Source organism: Lagenorhynchus albirostris, chromosome 17 (assembly GCF_949774975.1).
Source record: "Lagenorhynchus albirostris chromosome 17, mLagAlb1.1, whole genome shotgun sequence".
NCBI classification, from domain to species: Eukaryota; Metazoa; Chordata; class Mammalia; order Artiodactyla; family Delphinidae; genus Lagenorhynchus; species Lagenorhynchus albirostris.
Window position 1 is genome coordinate 53,083,204 of NC_083111.1, and position 21,708 is coordinate 53,104,911.

A 21,708-nucleotide genomic window follows, 5' to 3' on the forward strand; every position below is an offset into this window, starting at 1 on the left:
CCCAAAAGAAAAACTTAAATCTCTAACAGTCCAATTTGCTTCTCGAAGCAAGCTTTATGTTAAGCTCAAGCATTAATACAGGGAAGCCAGCCAATCGTCAACTTCCAAGAGGAACGATGCGCAAGTCCCAGCGGCACTGGCACCTCAAGAAGTGAAGCAGAGACCCCTCCCTTTCTCCCCTGAGTTTCATATTGTCACCTCACCCCCTACTCACGGCCGAATTCCGCGGTGCTAATCAACAGGGACGACGCTTAACTACCAGCAGATCCTTATTGCCCGACTCGGGACCAAACTCAGGGCCGCCTCACACGTGGGTAAGGCCTAAGGCTACCGCCACCGCCTTTCGGCCTTGCCCCGCATCTCACGCGCTCCCACGCCTTCCTCGCACTCAAAAACCCACTCACCTCTTTTACGGAGAGAAACTCAAGCAACGGAAAGACTAGATGCCGATCCAAAAAGTGCGCGATGCGAGTAGTCAAGTCGTACTCCGCCATCTTGCCAAGGAAAAGAGAAGTGTGCAGTCGCTAAAACTTTATTGATAGCGCCGACAAACGAACGGACAAGACCCTTACTGCGCATGTGCAGTGGTTAAACCTGCCAAAGGAAAGGGGCGGGGTTCAGCCTCGAGCGCTCAGGGAACAATGGCGCATGCGCGAGGTCCTCCCTCCCTTCCTCCTTCCCGGCAACTCTGGGACGGGGTGGATGGGCGGGCAAAATTCCTTTTGTTTGCAAGTTTGTTGGTGTCCCGCAATCCGTTCCGTTAACAAATACTGAAAACTCAGAATTGATTGCTGAGGCAATGTCATTTGTATTGGAGATGCGGCAAAGGACAAGATAATAAGGCCCCTGCTCTCCAGAAAATTAAGTACAAGGAGGAATAGCTGAGCTTTTATTTGGTGTATAGTAATCGTTTTGTAAGCATTTGTTAAATTAAGATGGGATGGTCTTCTAGACAAAAAACAAGTGAAATAATTTCAGATTATATTAAAAGCCATAACTTGGTGTCGGGGGGGCAGGGAGGTGAGGGAGGCGGTGCCAGTTTGGGGCTTTTCAATTAGGGTGTTTAGATAAAACTCAGGGTTACAATTTAGTCGAGGTTGTGGTAAGAGAAGCAGGTGACCAAAATTAGAGCCTGGGTGGAAACATGCCTGGTGGAAGCACAGCAAAGACAAAGTCCATGAGACAGGAAAGGGCTTGGTGTCCTTCAAAAACTGAGTATCCTACCAGACTGGAGAGTGAGGTTACAGACATGGAGAAGGGCCAGGTCTCCATTAAGGTAGGGAATGTGAGTATTTTATTCTAAGTACTCTTGTCTCCTTGTCGTCTTTCAGACCTCTGCATTTTGGAGTGCCTTTGGAGTGTCTTGGACCTTTTCACTCTCTAGCCCAATGCCCTAAGTGATGTCATTCAACCTAAGGGCTTTAAATGCAATCCACACATTGACAACTCCTAAATTAGAGCCCCAGCACAAACTATTAGTTAACAGCTAATAGTCCACATATTAGTTAACAGCTAATACTCCATATATCCAACATCTCAACATTAACGTGTCCAAAAGCAAATTCCCCATGTAGCTCATCAAAACCTGCTCCTTTTAGACTCTTCTCCACCTCAGTGAATGCCCACTCCATCTGTCCAGTTGTTCAGACCCAAAACCTTGGAGTCGTCCTTGACTTTTCTCTTTCTCTTATACTCTACATTGACTTCACCAACAAATCCTCTGGTTCTACCTTTAAAGCATGTCCTGATCAATCAGTTCACACCACCTACAAAGTTAATCCCTACTCCAAAACACCATTATCACTTGCTTTGGTTTTTGAAATAGTCTCTTCACGAATCACCTTGCTTCCCCTCTTTTCCTCCTGTGGTTTATTCTCCATATATAAGCCAGAGTGACTTTTAAAAGTCAGATTATGCTCAAAACCCTCCAGGCCTTGTAATCTCACTCAGAGAAAAACATGTCTAAATTAGCCTAAAAAGCCCTGCACCATCTGGACCTGTTACCGCTCTTACCTCATCTTCTCTATCTCCTCCTCTTGCTCATTCTACCACAGCCCTAAGGAACCACTCTGTAGATTTTCCCATTCAGGACTTTCAAATGAATGGAATAACATGATATATGGCCTTTGGGGTCTGATTTTTTTCACTTTACTTAATGTTTTCAAGGTTCATCCAAGTTGTAGCATGTATCAGTACTTCATTCCTTTTTAGGTCTGATTAATATTCCATTATATGGACATACCACATATTATTTACCCATCCATCCACTGATGGACATTTGGTTTTTTCCTACTTTCTGGCTACTATGAATAATGCTGCTATAAACATTCATGTACACATGTTTATGTGGACATATGTTTTCAGTTCTCTTACATATATATTCAGAGGTGGAATTGCTGTGTTATACAGTAACTCTACGTTTAATTATTTGAGGAACCATCAGAGTATACTATAAGTTTGTACGATGTTACCACTGGAAGAAACTGAGTAAAGGGTACACGGGATCTTCATGTATTATTTCTTACAACTGCATGTGAATCCACAATCAGAATAAAAGTCTAATTAAAAAAACAGTGACTCCTAGACTTTGGGCTTAAAAAACTGGATACCTACTGGTGACAGTAAAAGGTGGGTGGGGGAATGGCAAAGGAATATGTATGAGTGCTAAAATCAGGAATTCTGTTTCAGACAGAATAACATTCCTATTAGCTACCCAAGTGATGCTGTCTAGTATGCAAATGGAGATACTGGGCTTCCCTGGTGGCACAGTGGTTGAGAGTCCGCCTGCTGATGCAGGGGACACGGGTTCGTGCCCCGGTCCGGGAAGATCCCACATGCCACGGAGCGGCTAGGCCCGTGAGCCATGGCCTCTGAGCCTGCGCGTCCGGAGCCTGTGCTCCGCAACGGGAGAGGCCACAACAGTGAGAGGCCCGCGTACCGCAAAAAAAAAAAAAAAAAAAATGGAGATACTATTCTGGATCAGTTGATATAGTTGTTAATCACTTACCATCCGTGTAACCTTGTACTAGCTGTTTTCAAGGATTTGGGAGTATGATATGTCTCTGCCATAGTGTCATTACAGTATTGTTGGGAAAGCAAGGCTGCATTTCCATGAAGCAAAGAATAAGTGGTGGTATAGGCTGCTGTATTGTAGGGGATAGTCTTTGTAGCCTCTAAGAGGTGATAGCTGTAATATGAAGTTTCCTGTAAGCCCAGAGACCAAAGCTGTAATAGAATATAGACAGGAAAAGAGGAAGTTAAAGAGAGAAAAAGCAGGAACTGAGGCTTCCAGCAGAAGTGAGCCGCAGCAGAGGAAGGAAGGAAGCAGGTAGAAGTACGGAAACTTGCCAAAAAGGAACAGAGAGCATCTTTGAGAAGCAGTGAGAAATAAGATGCAATTCAATTTGATTAACATTTTGAACTTTTAATATGCCAGGTACTAAGCTAGGTGTTAATGGGACTATATAATCCGTAAGAGCTAGTCTCTGGCCCAGGAGCTTTCAGTCTAATAGGTAACAATTATTTGTTCATTCATTCAATATAAATTGAACACCTGCAATATGCTAAGCACTGGTCTAGGTCCTGGGAATATAGCAGTAAAGAAAACAAATTGTCTTCTCTAAAGAAGCTTATATTCAAGTTGGGGGAGACAGATAAAAACGTATTAACAAATACATAATTTGTCCAGTGGTGATAAGTGCTATGAAGAACAATAGGCAGGGTGAGAATGATGGGAAAAAGTTGCTAATTTATATAAAGTGGTCAGAGAAGGCGTCTCTAATAAAGTAGAATTTGAAAAGAGATATGAAGGAAGTGAGGGTGCCTGTGGCTGCCTAGAGGAGAAAAAGCCAGGTGAAGGAACATTAAGTATCAATGTATGGAACTGATTGAGCAAGGGGAAGTGTGGAAGAAGATGAGTTCAGAGAGGGAGTGGTGGGACAGATGACATAATGCTTTGTAGGCCACAGTAAAGACTTTGGGTTGCATTCTGAAGGAGGTGGGAAGGTACTGGAGGGTTTTGAGCAGAGAAGGCATATAATCAGTGTTTATGCTTTTAAAAAAGGCCACTTTGAGGGTTTGGAAGGGGGTGGGGGAAGAAGCTCATTCACAGAGAGACCAGTTAAGGGACTATTGAAATAACTCAAGCAAGAGATGATGGTAGCTTAGATCAGCATTGGTGGCTTAGGTAGCATTGAAAGAGTTATGGACAGTAGTGAAATTCTGAATATATTCCAAATGCATAGCTAGCAAAATTTGTGCATTAGGTGCATTAGATGAGAAGGAGAAGGGTCCAAGATGCATTAGATGAGAAGGAGAAGGGGCCAAGATGACTCTAAGGTCTAGAAGAAATGAGAGGCCCTTTGCTAAGATGAGGAAGGGTGTGATAGATGCATGTTTAGAGGAGAGAAATCAAGAGTTAAGTTTTGGACAGATTATGTTTGGGATGCCTATTAGACACCTAAGTTGAAATACTGATTAAGCAGTGGTACATATGAATCTGGAATTCAGGAGAAAGGTAAGAGCTGGAGACAGAAGACTACATCTTGTCAACCTCCTGATGAAATTTAGAACCATGGCACTGGATGAGATCAGACTGTGAGTATGTTGGGAAAAGAGATGAGGAGGGCTAAATCTTAGGCACTTCAACTTGTAGAGGTTGGGATAATTCAGATCAAGTAAAGACACCAGAGAAAGACTGGCCAGGAAGTGGAGGAGGAATGTGGAGGAACAAGAGAAAGTGGTGTTCCAGGCACCAAAGAAGGAGATTGGTCCAAGCACCAAGGAGCAATTAACTGTGTCAAATGGTATGGTTTGTTCAAGATGACAAATGAATACAGTAAGTCCCCTCCATAGGGACGAGTTCCATTCCGAAAGCACGTTCATAAGTCCAATTTGTTTGTAAGTCCAACGAAGTTAGCCTAGGTACCCACCTAACACAATCAGTTATATAGCACTGTACTCTAATAGCTTTCACACAAATAATACATAAAAATCAAACAGACACAAAAAATAAAGAAAACATTTTTAATCTTATAGTACGGTACCTTGAAAAGTACAGTAGTACAGTACAATAGCTGGCATACAGGGGCTGGCATCGAGTGAACAGGCAAGAAGAGTTACCGACTGGAGGAGGGAGAGGAGGTGGGAGATGGTAGAGCTGAAGGATCCTCAGCAATAGGAGACGGAGGGCAGCTGCAATTTCACTCATGCCTGACGTTGATGGCATAGGTTCTGGTTTCTTGCTGGATTCAATTCTATCTACCCTCTTAAAAAAAGTGATCCAGTGATGTCTGAGTAATAGCTCTTTTTTTCTCATCATAGATGACACAGTAGCACTGGATTGCACTCTGAACAGCTGCTGCAACCTTCCTTCATGTACCATTCTACACGGTCCTGTGCCTCAAAAACTAATAGTCCCTCCTCAAATAAAGAAAATCCCCTCGCCACTTCCTGCGTCATGAATTTCTTCAGTTCTTCAGTTACTTCTTCTTCCTCTTGTCTCTCTTTGTCCTTTCTCTGGGCCTCCAATTCCTGGCGCTTCTTAGCAGTACCAGCTACATCACCGCCGCTTTTACGCTTGCTTCCAGACATCCTGGGCTTGAAATAAAGGTACTGTACTACTGTACTCTATATAGTACTGTACAGTAAAGTACACAAAAGCACAAGCACGTGTAGAGGATGCATGTGACAATGTACACCAGACATGTGAACTAACATATGTGATTGGACATTTGAATGCACATTCACATCTTTGAAAGCTCGCAACTTGAAGGTTTATACGTAGGGCACTTACTGTGTTGCTCTTTGACTTTCTAAGATATGCAGGTTATTGATGACTTTGATAAAAGCAATTTCAGTGAGTGGTGGATGAAAGTGTGTTTGATGTGAGCTCAAAAGATGGGAGGAGAGAAAGTGAAACACCATATATAAACAGATCTTTTGAGGAATTTTACTAGAAAGGGAAGCAGTAAAATGGAACGATAGATGTGGGGTCTAGGGAGCGTGTTTTAAAAGATGTGTGTATGCTGATAGACATGCTACAGTACTTACATAAATAGCTATCATGGAAGGATAGAGTATTATGACAAGCTGTAGGGAATATAAGAAGAGCATGTGGTCCTAGGCAACTGGCTCCAAATGGAGATTGATTCTCCATGAGGGTAGAGAAAATGGAGAAAGCTTGGTGGATTGGATGTCTTTTGTATTGTAACTGCTGACTTTTAAAACAGATGTGGGAGAGAGCATTACAGGTGGTTCAGGAACGATTTGAACAGTAGAGAGACACAAAAACAGAAGAATATAAGAAATATCTGGGAAAGACAACTTGGGAAGTTGACTGAAGATTGAAGACTATAGAAGAGGATATGCCAGAAAACACAAGACCAGGGCCAAACAGTAGAAAGCTTATGTGAGGAATTTGAAATTCATCTGAAGTCATGAGGAGGCTTAAAATATTTTTGAGTGTGAGAGTGTTTCAGGAAGGTAGTTCTGACTGTCGTGTGGACAGTGAATTGGTTAGGTGAAATGCAGCCAGGCTGTGGAAGATCTTCAAAACCAGACTGGGAAACTTGGATTTGACCAGATAGGCAATGGGAGCCGCTCATTAAGTTCTTAAATAGAAAAAGACATGAAGACAGTGGTGTTTTGTCCTTTACAATTAAACTGGAAGTGATTTACAAGAAGGATTAAAGTGGTGACAGATTGGAAACTCTGCTGATTTGCCTGGCTTTTCCCCTGGAATTTTCCTTGCTGGTTTGTGAAAATATCTTATTTCTTTTTATAAGAGAGATTTAGCCCCAAATATGGAAAATCTGACTTTCTTGCTTTAGTCTCTTCCTAGTGTTTTAGTTAAAAAGAGATATTACAGAAGAAAGACAGGCAAGGCCTCACCTGGTAGGATCTAGGTGGTATCAGGTGAAGACTTTCTCATACATTCATCAGATATTGATGCAACACTTTTCATTTGCTGATCACCATGTCAGGCTCTGGGGAAACAAAGAAAGGAAACCAATCTCAGCCTAAAAGGAATTTACGGTTTAGTGGAGGTGACAAGCATGTAAAATATAAAATAATCATAGCACCATGTGAGAGAGTCTATGCACAGAGTGTCCGGAGGAGGAAGTGATTTGCTGCCAGAGAAAGCTGGAGTTTCATGGGGAAGGTAACACTGGACTACCTCTACCTGAATAGATGTTTAACTGACTAAGAAAAGGGAAAAGGGGCTTCCCTGGTGGCGCAGTAGTTGAGAGTCCGCCTGCCGATGCAGGGGACACGGGTTCGTGCCCTGGTCTGGGAAGTTCCCACATGCCGCGGAGCGGCTGGGCCCGTGAGCCATGGCCACTGAGCCTGCGCGTCTGGAGCCTGTGCTCTGCAACGGGAGAGGCCACAACAGTGAGAGGCCCACGTACCATAAAAAAAAAAAAAAAAAAAAAACCCGGAAAAGAATGTTTTAGGCAGAGGGAAGAGCAGGCACACAGACTTGACCTTGAGTAAAAGCATAGTGTGATCAGAGACATTGAGAAGGTCTTTATGCCTAGAAGGTAGCATGTGTGATGGCAAGTGGCAGGACATGAGTCTGAGTTGAGGGGTCAGGGCTGAATTGTCAAGGGCTCTGTGAACTATGCTGAGGAGTTTAGATTCTATCCTGCAGGCCCTTTCTCCTGGTAACTCTTTTATCATCTGTCTTTGACACACTTTCCTCTATCTTTCTAGTTCAGGCTCTGATCATCCCCCACACAGATGGACTATTGCAATAGTCATCCAAAGGGTCTCCCTGTCCCTAGCCCTGCACCCATCTAGCCTGTCCTCCGCCCTGCTGTCCTGGTGACCTAAATGTACATCTAACCTTGTTATGAACTGAATCATGCCCCCCTCTCCTGAAATTCATATGTTGAAGCCCTAGCCTCCAGTACCTTAGAATGAAACTGTATTTGTCGATAGGGTCTTTAAAGAGGTAATTAAGTTAAAATGAGGTCATTGTGGTGAGCCCTAATCCAATAGACTGTGTCCTAATAAGAAGAAGAGATTAGGATAGAAACATGTACAGAGGAAAGACCTTGTGAAGATACAGGGAAAAGATAGCCATCTACAAGCCAAGGAGAGAAGCCTTAGAAGAAACAACCCTGCCAACATACTGATCTTGAACTTCTAGCCTCCAGAACTGAGACAAAAAATTTCTGTTGTTTAAGCCACCTAATCTGTGGTACTTTATTTTGGCAGCCCTAGCAAACTAATACACTCTGCACTTCTAATTTCATATAGTATAACATAAAAACATCTTAGCACACTGTAGGATGTTCTTTAGAACTTTATCTCTCCAGAGCTGTACACCCCTTCCATGCTAACTTCTGCTCGAATAAGCCATCAAGTTTTTTGCTTCTCTACATTAAGAAGTGAGAAATAGCCCCAAAAAGCAACCTAATTCTACACCTTAAGGAACTAGAAACTGAGCTCAAAATTAGCAGAAGAAAGGAAATAATAAAGATTAGAGCAGAAATAAATAGAGGATAGAAAAACAATAGAAAAGTTTAACCAAACTGAGAGTTGGTTCTCTGAAAAGATAAACAAAATTGACAAACACTTAGCTAGAATAACCAAGGGAAAAAGAGAAGTCCCATACCAACAAAATTATAATTGAAAAAAGAGACATTACAACTGATACCACAGAAATACAAAGGATCATAAGAGGCTACTATGAATGACTATATGCCAACAAATTGGACAACCTAGAACAGATGGAAAAATTCTCATAAATGTACAACTTACCAACGGAAAAATAGAAAATCTGATAGACCAATTACTAGTAAAGAGATTAAAACCATAATCAAAAAACTCACACAGGGGCTTCCCTGGTGGCGCAGGGGTTAAGAATCCGCCTGCCAATGCAGGGGACACAGGTTTGAGTCCTGGTGCAGGAAGATCCCACATGCCGTGGAGCAACTAAGCCCGTGCGCCACAACTACTGAGCCTGCGCTCTAGAGCCCGCAAGCTACAACTACTGAAGCCCACGTGCCTAGAGCCCGTGCTCCACAACAAGAGAAGCCACTGCAATGGGAAGCCTGTATACCGCCATGAAGAGTAGCCCCCACTCACCACAACTAGAGAAAGCCCGTGCACAGCAACAAAGACTCAACGCAGCCAAAAATAAATAAATTTATTTTTAAAAAAATCTCCAACAAAGAAAATCCCAGGACCAGATGGCTTCACTGGTGAATTTTAACAAAAATTTAATAAGAAATTAACATCAAACCTTCTCAAACGCTAACAAAAAATGAAGGGGAGGGCACTCTCAAACTCATTTTATGAGATCAGCATTATCCTGATACCAAAACTGCAAGGGACACTGCTAGAAAAGAAAACCACAGGCCAATATCCCTGATGAATGTAGATGCAAAAATTCTCAATAAAATACTAGCAAACCAAACTTAGCCACACATTAAAAGAGCCATTCACCATGATCAAGTGGGATTAATCAATGGGATGCAAGGATGGTTCAGCATATGCAACTCAGTTAATGTGTTACATTACGTTAATAGAATTAAAGGAAAGAATGATATGATCATCTAAATAGATGCAGGAAAAGCATTTGGCAAATTCAACATCCATTCATGATAAACACTTTTTAACAAGTTAGGCATAGAAAGAACATATCTTAACATAATAAAGGCCATGTATGATAAGCCCATAGCTCAATGGCAAAAGGTTGAAAGCTTTTCCTCTAAGATCAGGAATAAGACAAGGGTGCCCACTTTTACCACGCCTATTCAACATAGTAGTGGAAGTCCTAGCTAGAGCAATTGGGCAAGAAAAAGAAATAAAAGGTATAAGAATTGGAAAGGAAGAAGTAAAATTGTCTCTATATGCAGATGACAGTGATTTTATAGACAGAAAATCCTAAAGACTCAATCAAAAGACTGTTATATTTTATCAATGAGTCCAGTAAAGTTGCAGGATACAAAATTAACACACAAAAATTAGTAGTGTTTCTACACACTAATAATGTAATTTCTGAAAAAGAAATAAATTGATCCCATTTACAATAGCATAAAAGATGATAAAATACTTAGGAATAAATTTAGTGAAGATGTGAAAGATCTCTACTCCGAAAACTACAAGACATTGATGAAAGAAATTGAAGAAGACACAAATAAATGTAAAAGCATCCTGTGTTTATGGGTTGAAAGAATTAATATTGTTAAGACAACAATACCACCAAAAGGCATCTATAGATTCAGTGCAATCCCTGTCAAGATTCCAATGCTATGTTTTACAGAAGTAGAAAAAAACACTTCTGAAATTTATACAGAGTCACAAGTTTATGATTTCTTTGCTTGCTCTCTAGCAGCTCCTTCAGACTAAAATGCCCTTTTGCCCTCTCCCACCCTGTTGACCACCTCTTCACTTTTTTTTTAAAATAAATTTATTTTTATTTATTTATTTTTGGCTGCACTGGGCCTTCGTTGCTGTGTGCGGGCTTTCTCTAGTTATGACGAGCGGGGGTTGCTCAGCAGTTGTGGCGCAAGGGCTTAGCTGCTACGCAGCTTATGGGATCTTCCCGGGCCAGGGCTCGAACCCGTGTCCCCTGCATTGGCAGGCAAATTCGTAACCACTGCGCCACCAGGGAAGTCCCAACCTCTTCACTTTTTAAGACTTGGATTAAGCATCATCTTCTTTATTCTGTGTCTCCCATTAGCAGAGCATATCTGAAGTAATCCCTCCAGCCTCTCACTACCAGTAACAAACTTTTATCACAGAGTCTATAACATTTTAGCCCACCTTTTTTTTTTTTTTTTTTTCGGTACGCAGGCCTCTCACCGTTGTGGTCTCTCCCGTTGCGGAGCACAGGTTCCGGATGTGCAGGCCCAGCGGCCATGGCTCACGGGCCCAGCCGCCCCGCGGCATGTGGGATCTTCCTGGACCGGGGCACGAACCCGCGTCCCCTGCATCGGCAGGCGGACTCTCAACCACTGTGCCACCAGGGAAGCCCTCTTTTATTATTTTTTAATGTTTGTTTCCCCCTATTAGGCTGTAAACATCTTGAGTGTAAGGACTATGAATATCTGTCTTTGTAGTCCTAGTTCCTGTCTCAGTACCTGACATATACCAAGTACTCAACAAATGCTATGGAAATGAATAAATGTGCATAGAGCCTGGATATCCAGACCTACATGTTCTTGAAAGAAATTCTTTCATATTTTGTTTTTGTTTTTTGGCCGCACCGTGCAGTATGTGGGATATTAGTTCCCCGACCAGGGATCAAACCCATGACCCCTGCAGTGGAAGCATGGAGTCTTAACTACTGGACTGCTAGGGAAGTCCCTCATCCATATCTTGGAATAGCCTAATGAATACCTGTCACTACTGTAGTGGACACTTTCAGAATGCTCATGCCTTCTGATTCAATAGCTCTCTTAGATATTTCTAAATAACACTAAATAATATTATATTTAATCCAATTACCCTTTTTACATACTGCATGCAGATGCCTATTGCAGTGTGCCTTCTTTAACTATATTTCCCACTCATTTATTCAACACACATTTATTCAGTCCCTATTCTAGCCAGACACAGTGCTAGATTCTGAGAGTGAGAAAATAACTAAAATGCTGTTCCTACATGAAGGAACTCATGATTAGGCAGAAGGGACAGATACCTAAACTAACAATTTATATTTCAGTGTGGTAAGTGCAATGATAGAGGTGTGCATGGGATATTAATGTAGTGCTTTAATTAGATTGAAAGCATGGACACATTGTACAGCTAGGTGTTTTCAGTCTTTCTTTCCAAAATAATTATTGCTTCTGGGAGTGTGTATCTTCAGAAGCTGACTTTTTCCTGACCTTATTCCCTTGCTCTGGGGGACCTTATTGGAACTCTTTATGTACTGATTCCACCTAATTCCTGTGTGAGAATTTCCAGAAGCCTCAGTCCTGCTGTCATCCTCATTAAAGAATCACACAGAGAGAAGGTGCCTTTGGAGGACTTAAATCTCCTTCTTTCTTCACTTACCACCTCATATAAAGCTAGGATTGACAGCTAAATCTACTTCACTTGGAGACGTTGTAATATGTGAAGTGAAGGATATCGGGCAAAGGGAAACATCACTGCTCTTTCTCATCTGTCCCTGATGCTAGCACCTGGAATGCGGCTACCCCATTATTTGGGGGAAGGTAGCAATTCCCAGTAGTTGGAAGTATCTCAGAGGAATCTGAAAGAGTTGTGATGAATCTTAAGAGTTGACAAGCTAAATAAACCACTAGCCACTTCAGAACATAATTAAAATACCTATGTATCTGTTCAAATACTTCTAATTCTGTGTGTCTTTTATAGCATATTCTGTGCCTGTGTTATCGGTCTTTAAAAATTCCTGCAGTCCAAATAAATGTTCACTGCCTGGTTACCAGACTAACATGGTTACTGACAGGAAAACGGTGACACCGAAATGCAGTACAGGCTTCTAATCATGACAATTATTATTTGACTACATTCTCTTGTGTGATAACAGCCAGCTTCAATTATCTGGCCAGACATCTTATTTAGCATTTATTTGAAAAATCTGACATGAACAATATGGGCTCTTTAAGAAAGTAATTTTTTAAAATATTTTCCCCAGTACTTTGTTATGTATCTCAAGCCAATGTTGGGATCTACCGGCTATGAGGGAATTAAGCTAGTAATGCATGCAAGTCAAGTTACTTCTGATATAGCCCAAAACTTAAAAGTAAATATTAAGATGATGTAGGGAGCCAGGAAGAATTTTCAGCCTAAAACCCAAACAGGTAAACAGGGTTTTCCAGGGACACCAGAGGCCCAAGACAGAAGAGTTAACCAGGAAGAACAGTAACCTTGTTCGTGCTTGTGGTATCCCCTTTGCCATGTTGTATTTTCTTATCTGTTTGCATGTCTGTTCCTTCTACTACACTATAGGTTCTCAAGGTCAGGAATGAGGCATATTTATGTACCTCTATATCCATGTACCTTTTGGAGGAAATGAAGTCACGGGAAAGAAGGCCTGTAGGTCGTCCCAAAGGGGAATAACAACTGGGATTCATATGAAAGCACTTAAATATCTTAATATTATTCAACTAATCAGATGATTTAAGACTAGGATGTGGTTAGAGTGATCTTCCCTGACTTTCTTATTTAGAACAGCGTCCCCCAACATTACCTCACTTTGTTAATTTCCCTCCCATTGCTTATCACAACCTATAATGATCTTGTTTCCATGTTGACTGGTTTACATCTTTCTCAGCTCATGGTAATTCCATGAAGGCAGGAACCTAATCTTTGGTCTTGTTCATTACTGCCCAATAACTATTTGTTACTTGACAACTATTTGCTGAATGAAGTTTTGAATGAATTAATATGTCTGATTTAGGCCAAATGAATATGTTTGTATTCTGAAAATTTCTTACATGATAGGAAAAGCTTGCTTACATACCAGGATACAGTGGGCACAGGGGGAAGTAGAACTATTGAAAAAGGAAAGAACATGAAAAATGCCTTAAGTCCTGGTATTTGATCTCTGAAAGGGAGGTCTCCCCTTTTTTATTCTCCTAAGTGACAATAGGAAATTAACTCAGTGCCATGGAGGACGGGAAGTGGGTTAGTGGTATTCCTATCTTTGAAGACTCCTGTGAGTCCTGGAGATTGGGAGTAAGGGAGTTGTCACAGGAGTTAAGAACCACTTATTTAACAAAGGTATTCTATACTTGCCATGTGACAAGAGCTGAGGGGGCCCACGAGATACAAAGACGCCCAGGAGGAAGACTGTGAAGCAGCAACAGGTAAAAAGCAGAGCTCCCAGTCTGTAGATGCTGGAAAAGATGTGTGCACTAGAGTCACTGTTTTTATCTCTTCATTTCTTTTATATTTTTAAAATAATTTCTCTCTTATTTTTTTCTTTTTTGGCTACATGTGGCTTTCAGGATCTTAGTTCCTGGACCAGGGATTGAACCTGGGCCACTGCAGTGGAAGTGCAAGCCAAGTCCTAACCACTGGACCACCGAGGAATTCCCTAATGTCTCTTTTAAAATGAAAAACTTTCCCTTGGCACTTTCTATTTCTTTTAAGGCATTCATTAATCTAATTCTTTTTAATTAATAAATTAATTAGTCTAATTCTTCACTGAGGTCTGTCACCTCAATGCTGAGCTTTTCTAATCCTGATTCATGATGTTCTTTCACATCTTGAATCATTTTCTTAATGTGTTTTATGTTTGTTTTGAAATGGTAGGTTACAGTTTTGAGCTCTTTTGTGGGCACATCTTCCTGGCCTGCTTTCCTTGTCTGTAAGGATGTTAGTTTGCTCCTTATTTTTTCTTATAATAAATTTTGTATGGGATTTCCCCTGGATATTTTCCTCATGCTCATTTCTATGGGAAATTGGGGGGGGGGGGTTGTGGGGTTATTTTGTTTTTCGGTGTCTTTTTTTTTTCCCCCCCTTGAACTTTTACAGTGAGGCTGGTGGAGAAAATGTTTTCTGACTCTAGCATGCTCCCTCTTCTGTTGCTTTTGTGTAGCAGTCAAAACCTTGGTGGCTTTCTCTCTGGAGTTCCCTGGCCCTGTTTCCTGCCCCCTGAAACTTCCTTTACTTTGTCCTGGTTGTTCAGGTGCTGCTGAGATTTATTCTACTCTCAGCGGCTTCTCCTTCTTCAGTGTTGGGCCGTGTCTCACATCGGAGCACCGACGAGTCACAGGGTGGCCCAGCTGCTCCGACCCCTGCAGTCCTGCGGACTCGAGCGCCGCCGGGGCGGGAGCCGACAAAGCGCTCGCTCCCTCGCCGGCTGCGCATTGCCCGCTGCTGAGCCGGGAGCCAAGCGCTCCTGGCGGCCAAGGGCACCTGCCCGCACCTGCTTCGCAGCCGTCGCCCGCTAGCTTCCTTCCTCCCGTACAGGCCCTGAGAATCTGACTGTTGGGGGTTTGGCCGCACCCACGTGTATTTTGGGGTCCCCTAGCTTTGTGGTATATGTTGCCCAGGCGTTTTGGCTTCGCCATGTATTTGCTCTGTTTATGTAGTGGTTGTGGTTTGCTTGTTTTTCCTTTCTGTTTTGTAGAAATTCAGAGATTTAAAACCTGGGCTTCTGCCATCTCTCCCAAGTACCCGTCAACTGCATTTAAAGCTGGGAGAAACCTGGGACTAAGCAGATAAGACTTCACACAGGCCCTTTGAATTAAAGGGTAATCTTAAATGTTTATCAAATGTGATGTCCCCTCTTTACCCCTATCACCACTTCCCATACATGTAGCAGCTTCTTTCTTTCCTAGGCAGCTTTGCTGTGTTCAGCTTTGCCTTCACCCTCCATGCTTGGTCTACGTAATCTCCCTAACGTAGAAATACACACTCCTCTTTCCTACCCAGTAAATCCTAAACTCCTGAGAAGGGCAAGCGAGACAGTCCATAACCGGGGCCTTTCTCTCTCTTTAGTCTGACCTCCTGTTGCACAACCTTCAAACCCTGCGTGTTAATGCTACTGGACTGCTTGTGATTACTCACGTCCACACTGTTTCAAGACTCAGTGCTTTTGTGCATCTTATTGCTTCTGCCTGGAATGCCTTTTCCACCTTTCGCCTTATGACTGATTCTTATTCAAGTTTCCAGCATTAACTGCACCCCTCTGGGATCTCAAAGCATCTTTTAGTTCTTGTCATTTACCAGGTAAGATCTATATAATCTAAGTGTTTCCTCCACTTCGCAGTAAACTAGGGACCATATCTTACTTGCCTTTGTGACCTGCATCATGTATAGTGCCTTGGACATAGATAATATTAACATTTTCACTGTGTTTTGCTTCTATCTGTCCTTTCTGAGTCATTTTATCTGCCCTTAGTACTTCAGATATGCTCTGTATCATTTACTGCCATGGTACATTAAAAGAAAAATATATCAAATTTCTCTCGCTAGATCAGTACGTCTTCTGAGCTCCGGATCATTTATTCAACTGCTTGGGTAACATCTGCACTTGTGGGTTTTAAATAGTACATTTAAAACAGTGAATCTAGTACACACATCTTTTCCAGGAGTCCAAATCAAGATCCAGTTCCTCACTAGTGTTCCTTTTCTTGATTAATGGCACCTTGTTGATCATGCCAGAAAATAGGAATCATGATGACTCATTCTGTTTTCTAAACTCCCTAAGCAACACGTCTTATTGATTCCATCTTCCAAGCCCATCTCAGATCCATCCTTTTCTTAACCACTCTCACTGTACCACTTGAAGCCATTTAAAATAGGTTACTAACTATACTCCTGTATCCACTCTTGACTTTCCCTAATCTGTTTTATATATAACAGACAAAATTACTCTTTGAAAATGAAAATCTAATCATATTGCTTACAACCAATCAGTGGCTTTTCATTGCTCTTAGCACGAAGTCTGAAAATCCTTACATTGGCCTCTAAGTTCCTGTTCTTCCTTTTGCTCACTGGCTTCCTTTAAACTCCTCAAATTCCGTCATCTCCTTCCTATTGCCCAGTTATTCTTTTTCCTCTGCCTGGATGCTCCTCTCCATCCTCCTTCCCCCTTACCAGGCCAAACACATACTTTGGCTTTAATATAGTAAACATTTCTCTGCTGTTCTTTATAGTTCAATTACTTATGTATGCATCCCTAAACAACATAGTTTACTTTTGCTTGTTTTTGAACTTCACATAAATAAAATCAAATTCTATGAATCATTTTATGACTTGTTTTATTTTTTGGTCACGCTGCGCAGCTTGTGGGATCTTAGTTCCCTGATCAGGGATTGAACCCCGGGCCCTCGGCAGTGAGAGAGTGGAGTCCTAACAACTGGACCGCCAGGGAATTCCCAGGACTTGTATTTTATATTCAACATAATGTTTGAAGGATTCATCTATAATGCTGAGTGTATAGTTTGTTTATTTTCATTGTTCTATATTTTCCATATATTCTATTCTACAATATAATGTTCTAGAGTCAATAAACTTTAGGTTGTTTTCAGATTGAGGCTGTAATGAATGATGAGGCTATGAACCTCATTGAACATATATCCTGGTCTACCTGTGCACCCATTTCATGGGGGTATATACCTATGACCTTTGGCAATTAATGACAAATTGTTTTGTAAAATGAGCATCAAGATTACACCTACACCAGGAGTATATGACAGTTGTTGCTATACATTCTTGCTGACACTTTTTAACTCATGCCAATCTGATGGAAGTACATTTTGCATATAACCTTTATAATAAATCTATGCTTTATAAAATAATAATATGGCAGTATGTGGTCATTTGTTTCCAGATAGGGCCTTAGCAATACCTCCAACCCCACATACCCTTCTGCAACATGATTTTGGAGCTCTTCCAGTAAAAGGTGGAGTCTTTTTCTCTTCCCCCCAAATCTGGGCTGACGCCATGACTTGCTTTGGCTTCTAGCTCTAGGTCTTAAGAAGCCTGACATTTCCACTTTTATTCTCATGGGATACAGCTGTGATATAAACACGCTCAGGTTAGACTACTGAATAACGAGAGACTATGTAGAAAGAGGTCAAGCCAGCTCCCACCTATTCCATCTACCCCCAGCTAAGGTCCCAGACACATGAGTGAAGCCATCTTAGACATTCCAGCCTCAGTCAAGCTTTCAGCTGAATGCAGCTGCATGCGTGAACCCAGTCAATACTATGTATTGAAAAATGATTGTTAATAAATGGTTGTTATATTAAGCCACTAAGTTGTGGAGATTTTGTTATACAGCAATAGGTAACTGAATCACAATATATATCAAAAGCCTTAAAAATGCTTATACCCTCCATATCAATTTCTTTAACAATCTATCTTAAAGAAATATTTTAAAATGAAGTTTTAAAATGTGTACAAAAATGTTCATCATAGTGTTCTTTACATTTTTTTAAAGTGGAAACAACTGCTATGTTTAAAATTTTAAATACAGAGTAGTAAAATAAATTATGATGCTTTCGTAAGTCAGAACATTCTACAGACAAAACTACATTGAAAGGGTTTTTAAGGACATTGGAAAATGCTGAAGAAAAATCGGGTGGTAATGGCAGGAACAATATATATTAATACATATATATATATTCTTGTTAAAAAAACTGTACATAGAAAAACACTGGAATAAATAAATCAATATATTAACAATGGTTTGGTTGTCTTGATTTAAGTTTTCCCATTCTTTGAAAGTTTTCTACAGAAAGGATATATTACTAGGATATATTCACTAGGGACTTAAAATTTTTCATTTTGCCATGGACTAGTAGAAACTTCATATGGGAGATGCTGCCTCAAGAAAAGAAAAAATCACACTAAAACTTAAAATTACACAAGGACACCAAATGTCCTATATATGTTGGTAGAAAACCACCTAGATTTCCTAATAAAATTATCTTTAAAGCTGAGAGTAATGGAACTTTTAGAGTCATAAGTCAAGCTAGGCCTCCTTTGAGGGCAAAGTTTCTCCAAGTGGAGGTGTTTATTTAATATTCAGTCTCAGGGACCCTATCCCAGACGTATTATTATTGAATCTCTGGGAATGTAGCCTAGGAATCTACATTTTAAACTACATCCTAAGGGAGAGATTTATACACCTAAAATTGAAGGAAACGTGATCTTTTAAGTGTTCTCTATCTTGATCTGGCTGGTGGATCATGGCTGTAACATGTAACAATTCATCAAGGTATACACTTAACTTTTCTACTTCATATTAAGTTATATCTTAGTAAAAAGTAAAAAGGAACAAAAAATACTAGGAATTCCATATTGCTTTAGCATAATAAGTAAATCTAATATTTAGTAAATTTTAGTTAACACCAGCAGTCATAATTTATATATTTCCATTGTTTTGAGGCAGATTATTTTGCATTTTTGTTAGAAAACTAAGCACTGGTCATTTTAGAAACAATCTTTTACATATTTCTGGTTAAAATAGTTTTATTTTTCAATGGAAAAATAATTCTAGTTTATAGCCAAATCTATTTGTTTGAAAAACAGGCCATCGTTTTGTTTTCTTTGAGATAGATAAGTCATTATTTTAGATTTTAAAAATTTTGTATTTCTTTAGAAAGTTGATGTTTCAAGTAAATGGTACATTTAAACCCCTGTAGTTTTTGTTTTTTGAATATGAAAGAGTGAAAACATCTGTATGAAAGAGGGAGGAAGAAAAGAAGGAATAGAGGGAGGGAGGAAAAGAAAGAAAAGGGAAGGGAAGGGAAGGGAGAGAGAGAGAAGGAAAATGGAAGAAACCAGTGCTCTTAAAACAAAATATTCCTGCCGATCTTCTCAACGTAAATCGCCTCAAAGAGCTTAAGACATTTCACACGTTTTCACTGTTAGTTACACCTCTATTTATTGATTCCCAACTAGACCAGCCTTCTTAACTGCATAATAGGTTATTGTAACACTTTATAGTTGAACATATTTTATAGTTGTTTCTACTGATGTGTATTTGCAAGCTTTATTATCATTATTTAGAATATATGACTATTTCTGTGTTGGAAAGAGAGGAGCAGGGACTCACTGTAAGAGGCAGAGTATATTTAAGAATTTGTGGCCTCTCATTTTGATGCCTGATTTATCACACACCTTCACAATTTTACTAGTGTCAGAAGGAGGCCTGTTTCTCTTGGAATGCTACATTCTTTGCGGATGAAGTGTTCAGAGTCTTTAACACTGTACTGGAGTGTCTCTTGAGTATTTAGCATCTGGATAGGGCTGTCATCACAGTAATGAGAGACAGAGCAGGCCAGAACTGACTCTGTCCAGAGGAAAAGCAGGATCAACACCAAATCTACCATGGCTTTTCCCAGCGTTGCAAAAATACTGGGTCAGGAAGACATCCATATGGAATACCTCTGCAGTCTCGCATTTAAATTGTGTTATTGTCACCCAGCCTACAAACAGGAAATTACTCTAATAGTTAATAATATAACTATTAAAATTTAAAGGATCATAGACCATAATTTTCATAACAACAGTTACAGGCTGTTATTGTAGACTCTGTTATTTTCATTCGCATATAACAGTATCTTTCTTTTTGTCAATGACAGTGCTAAAAATATTAGAAAGGTTTTTGAAATATAATAAATAATCCATGTTTGCCCAGAAATTATTACCTTAGTGTTACCAAGAGACAAACTTGTAAACTAGATGGACCATCTGACTTATTTTGTATTCATAAAAAAACCTTCTATTGCTTTTATTATGAAAATCATACATATATGTAATAAAAAGATTTAAAAACTCAGATAAGGGACTTCCCTGGTGGTGCAGCGCTTAAAAATCCACCTGCCAATGCAGGGGACACAGGTTCGATCCCTGGTCAGGGAAAATCCCACGTGCTGCGGAGCAACTAAGCCCGTGCGCCACAACTACTGAAGCCTGCGTGCCTAGAGCCCGTGCTCCGCAACAAGAGAAGCCACCTCAATGAGAAGCCTGAGCACCACAATGAAGAGCAGCCCCCACTCGTTGCAGCTAGAGAAGGCCCGCGTGCAGCAAGTAAGACCCAACATGGTCAAAAATAATAAATAAATAAATAAATAAATAAATTTATATTTTAAAAAAACCTCAGATAAGCTGAGAAGAAAATGATTAAAATCTCTGGGAGGACATCTACTTAGAAATAATCTGTAAATATTTCTATGTAGAGAATCTCATCTCACAATCTCAATCTCACTCTTCTATCAAGAGTGAGATTGATAGGTCACCATATTTATTTAGCACAATGTACTAGACCTTGTTTTATGAATATTAGCTCATCTAATTCAAAAAACAGTTCTATAAGGCAGTATACTATTATAAACTCTCTTTTACAAAGAAAGCTGAGGAACAGCTTTATTAAATGACTTGCCCAAGATCACATCACTAGTAGGTGGCAGAGCTGGGATTTGAGGCCAGGTAGTCTGACTTTGGAGTCTTATTTTCTTAGTTATTTTCTTAGCTAAAATAGTTCACCAATATATTCTTTAAACAGCTTTATTTATTTATATATACAATAAACTGCAAATTTTTAAAAAACACAGTTTGATTTTTTTTTAACCAGCTTGACTATTTCTAAGTGTACAGTTCAGCAGTGTTCAGTATATTTACATTGTTGTGTGACAGATCTCCAGAACTTTTCACCTTGCAAAACCAAAACTCTATAACCATTAGACAACAGCTCTCCATTTCCCCTCCCTCCCAGCCTTTGGTGATCACTGTTCTACTTTCTGTTTCTATGGATTTGACCACTTTAGGTAACTTATATGTATGGAGCCATACAGTATTTGTCTTTTTGTGACTAGCTTATTCCACTTAGCATAATGTCCTCAAGATTCATCTATGTTACAGCATATGACAAGTACTCCTTCCTTCTCTTCCTTTTTAAGGCTAAATACTATTCCATTGTATGTATGCACCAAATTTTGTTTATCCACTTATCTGTCAATGACATATGCCCTGCTTTCACCTCTTGACTGTTGTCAATAATGCTGCTATGAACATGCCTGTGCAAATATCTCTGAGATCCTGTTTTCAGTTCTTTTAGATATAAACCCAGAAGTGAGATTGCTGGATCATATGGTAATTCTACTTTTAATTTCTTCAGGCAGCTGAACCATTTTATATTCCCACCAATAGTGCACAAAGATTCCAATTTTTCCATGTCCTTGCTAACACTTGCTATTTTATGTTTGTTTCTTTTTTGATAGCAGACATTCTAACAGGTATGAGGTGATATCTTGTGATTTTGATTTG

At 40.2% G+C, this 21,708-nt stretch overlaps 1 protein-coding gene across 3 annotated transcripts in view; it reads right to left on the minus strand.

The window, feature by feature from the left end:
* The window catches only part of EIF3E (eukaryotic translation initiation factor 3 subunit E), a 59,064-nt gene extending 58,551 nt beyond the window's left edge, over positions 1–513 (minus strand). For all 3 annotated transcript variants that reach the window (XR_009536351.1, XR_009536350.1, XM_060127606.1), the window contains exon 1: positions 405–513. Coding sequence is in view for 1 of the 3 variants with exons in the window: in XM_060127606.1 (XP_059983589.1) it covers positions 405–494 (90 nt within the window). In the remaining 2 variants the exon portion in view is untranslated. The remainder of the gene's footprint in view (positions 1–404) is intronic.
* Between the last annotated feature and the right edge of the window lie 21,195 nt (positions 514–21,708).